At 38.8% G+C, this 2,437-nt stretch overlaps 1 protein-coding gene across 1 annotated transcript; it reads right to left on the minus strand.

The window, feature by feature from the left end:
* Window positions 1-259: 259 nt before the first annotated feature.
* Window positions 260-1,200, minus strand: LOC113338327 (leucine-rich repeat extensin-like protein 5). Its single transcript, XM_026583771.1, has 2 exons — window positions 1,091-1,200; window positions 260-993 (listed from the first exon to the last, which is right to left on the minus strand). The coding sequence occupies exons 1-2, from the start codon at window positions 1,194-1,196 to the stop codon at window positions 446-448; spliced, it is 654 nt and encodes a 217-aa protein (XP_026439556.1). The 5' UTR covers window positions 1,197-1,200; the 3' UTR covers window positions 260-445.
* Between the last annotated feature and the right edge of the window lie 1,237 nt (window positions 1,201-2,437).

Raw genomic sequence — 2,437 nt, forward strand, 5'->3', positions numbered from 1 at the left:
AGTGCTCATTTACTGATTCTGGGTAGTTATATAGGGGAATTTAATCAGGTAATTGGGTCATGGCGCTGGGCATCAGTGAACTAACAGTTTCATTTTCTTTACTGATTCTGCCATTGGATTAACCGGAGGATGTTTTTATTTGCATTAGTGAATACCATTTCAGTTAGTCAGAAAAAATGTTTATAGACCTTGCAGAACAATTTCGTTTTCTTTAAAATGCTTGGAAAAAATAAATTGAAGAAAGTATTACCAACATATTAAATTAAATTGAAGACAACAAATTCTGTTGAGCAATCTTTTCGAATCGGACATGCCCGGTAAGAAGAACAAAGTGAAAACAAGACAAACAAATGAGAAAGCAGACGCCGTGTTTGGTTAAGTCCGAGTTTATTAAGATAGCAGAAATACTTAAAGCTAGCTTTAGTAGCATATATTACACCACCAGCTAGTACTGCTGCAACTGAATCATCATTGGATTAGTTAGAGCGTAGTTGCACAATATCTTCGGCTGGTTTGGATTCAATTTTGGCAACGTAATACTGATTTCTCTATCACAATGTCCTCCTGGCTTACTTGGACAAGCTGGAGGTGCTGTTGGTGTTGGGGAGGCTGGGGGTGGGGATGGAGGCGTGGGCAATGGTTGGAGTGGGGGTGGAGTAGAGTGTTTGGGTGAGAGTTGGGGAGGCGGAGGAGTTGAGACTTGTGGAGAGGGTGGAGGCGGAGGTGAGAGTTGGGGAGGGGGAGGAGGTGAAACTTGTGGTGGAGGGGAGAGTTGTGGTGGTGGTGGTGGAGGTGGGGATGGTGGTGGATATAATGCTTGACACTGACATTTGCAACTTCCATCATCACATGAGTAATCTACGACAATTTTGTCCCACCCACATTTATCCGGACATGTTACACCACAAGTTCGTGCGCACCGCTGTACTGGAGTTTCCTTGAGAAGATTATAGCCAAGTAATGAATTTTTGTTGATGGTTGCAGCCACTGCCTCTGCATAGTCAATGAGTTGAACAAAAACATAAGCTATAAAACAATGATGCATGATAAAACAGCTCGAGTTACGAAATCCATATGCATATATACTTACGCGAATGGCATGACATGAGACTTATAGAAAACAGTAAACCTAGAAGAAAACTAGCGCAACTACGGTCGCTTTCGCCCTTCTTATTGATTTCTTTATAGGTACCCATTGTGTGTGTGTTTTGTAGTCTGAGTCATTCCGTTAGTAGAAATCTCCCTCTCGATTTATAACATGCTACTTGGTAGGTGGAAAAGGAAGAAAACGATGGAAGTGAAGGATCTCCCAATTATGTCTGAAAGCTAACTATTGATAAAAAAGAAACCAAATATCAGCATGCATCACGTTGATTCACTAGGGAGCAATGCTCTATGCACAACAAGTAATGATCCTTATTACTTGGTTAGAAGACTAGTTGCTGGCACTAATGGGTTGTGATTAAATTTATTAACGAAAAAGCTTATTTGCGTTGCCTATTGGTATTGGTATACTTTTGATGTTTTCAGCAAACAAGTTGTACATTTCATTGAAGCAAAACTGGGCTTCTTGGTTCATAAACTTTTTACAACCTAGAAATTTATAAAATAAATGCAAATCCTTCAATCCAAAGCTCATTTTCAAGTGATGCTGCAAATAAGGACTTTCTGTTTTTCACAATCGTTAGAAGCAAAAGATCAGGGTCTGTATTAGGCCCACAGCCAACAATCCTATCCAAATTTGTTTTTAGAACCATCCTATATTCCTATCCAATCTCTAGATGATGGAAGACTTCGGATATGAAAGTAGCCTTACATTTACAAAAGAATGTTGATAATGCAATTTGTCCAAACTTTTGTGATAGCCAAGAGCACAATCATCCAACTGCCCGTAGGAAATACTTACAGCCAAGATTGTGAAATTGTGAATCGTGGAGCGTACCGTTTTTCAAGTTTAAGAATCGAATCATCTGTTAAATTTTGAACCGAAGATTCATGGTTGATTATTAAATCGCCACATGTATGTCTGTAAGCATCATTGAAGAAATAAAATGGTCTTATGTTTTGACCTTTGATGTACAAAAATATAGATAAAAATACGTTGAATATTAACATCAGCAACCAAGCTGAGTCAGTGGTAAAGGGTCCACTCAATAACCTGGGGATCCCAGGTTCGACTTTCCTTAGCCATTCAGAAGCAGGATTTGGATCGTCAATTTCAGAATTTTCGTTGTATCACACGATTTTAAAAACCATGCTTGCAATAATTTATAATTTTACCAAGAAAAATGCAATGTTTTTGGCTGCAGCACCGCTGATATATTTGACTCGTTAAACTAGTCAGTGGCATCTAATTAGATGTGCAGTTGTTTTCGATGGTGCTTCTGTTAATGTCACAAGTTTTACTAGATTAGTGACTAAAGAAGTACTTGAAGCA

The sequence above is a fragment of the Papaver somniferum genome, unplaced genomic scaffold (assembly GCF_003573695.1).
Source record: "Papaver somniferum cultivar HN1 unplaced genomic scaffold, ASM357369v1 unplaced-scaffold_19, whole genome shotgun sequence".
NCBI lineage: Eukaryota > Viridiplantae > Streptophyta > Magnoliopsida > Ranunculales > Papaveraceae > Papaver > Papaver somniferum.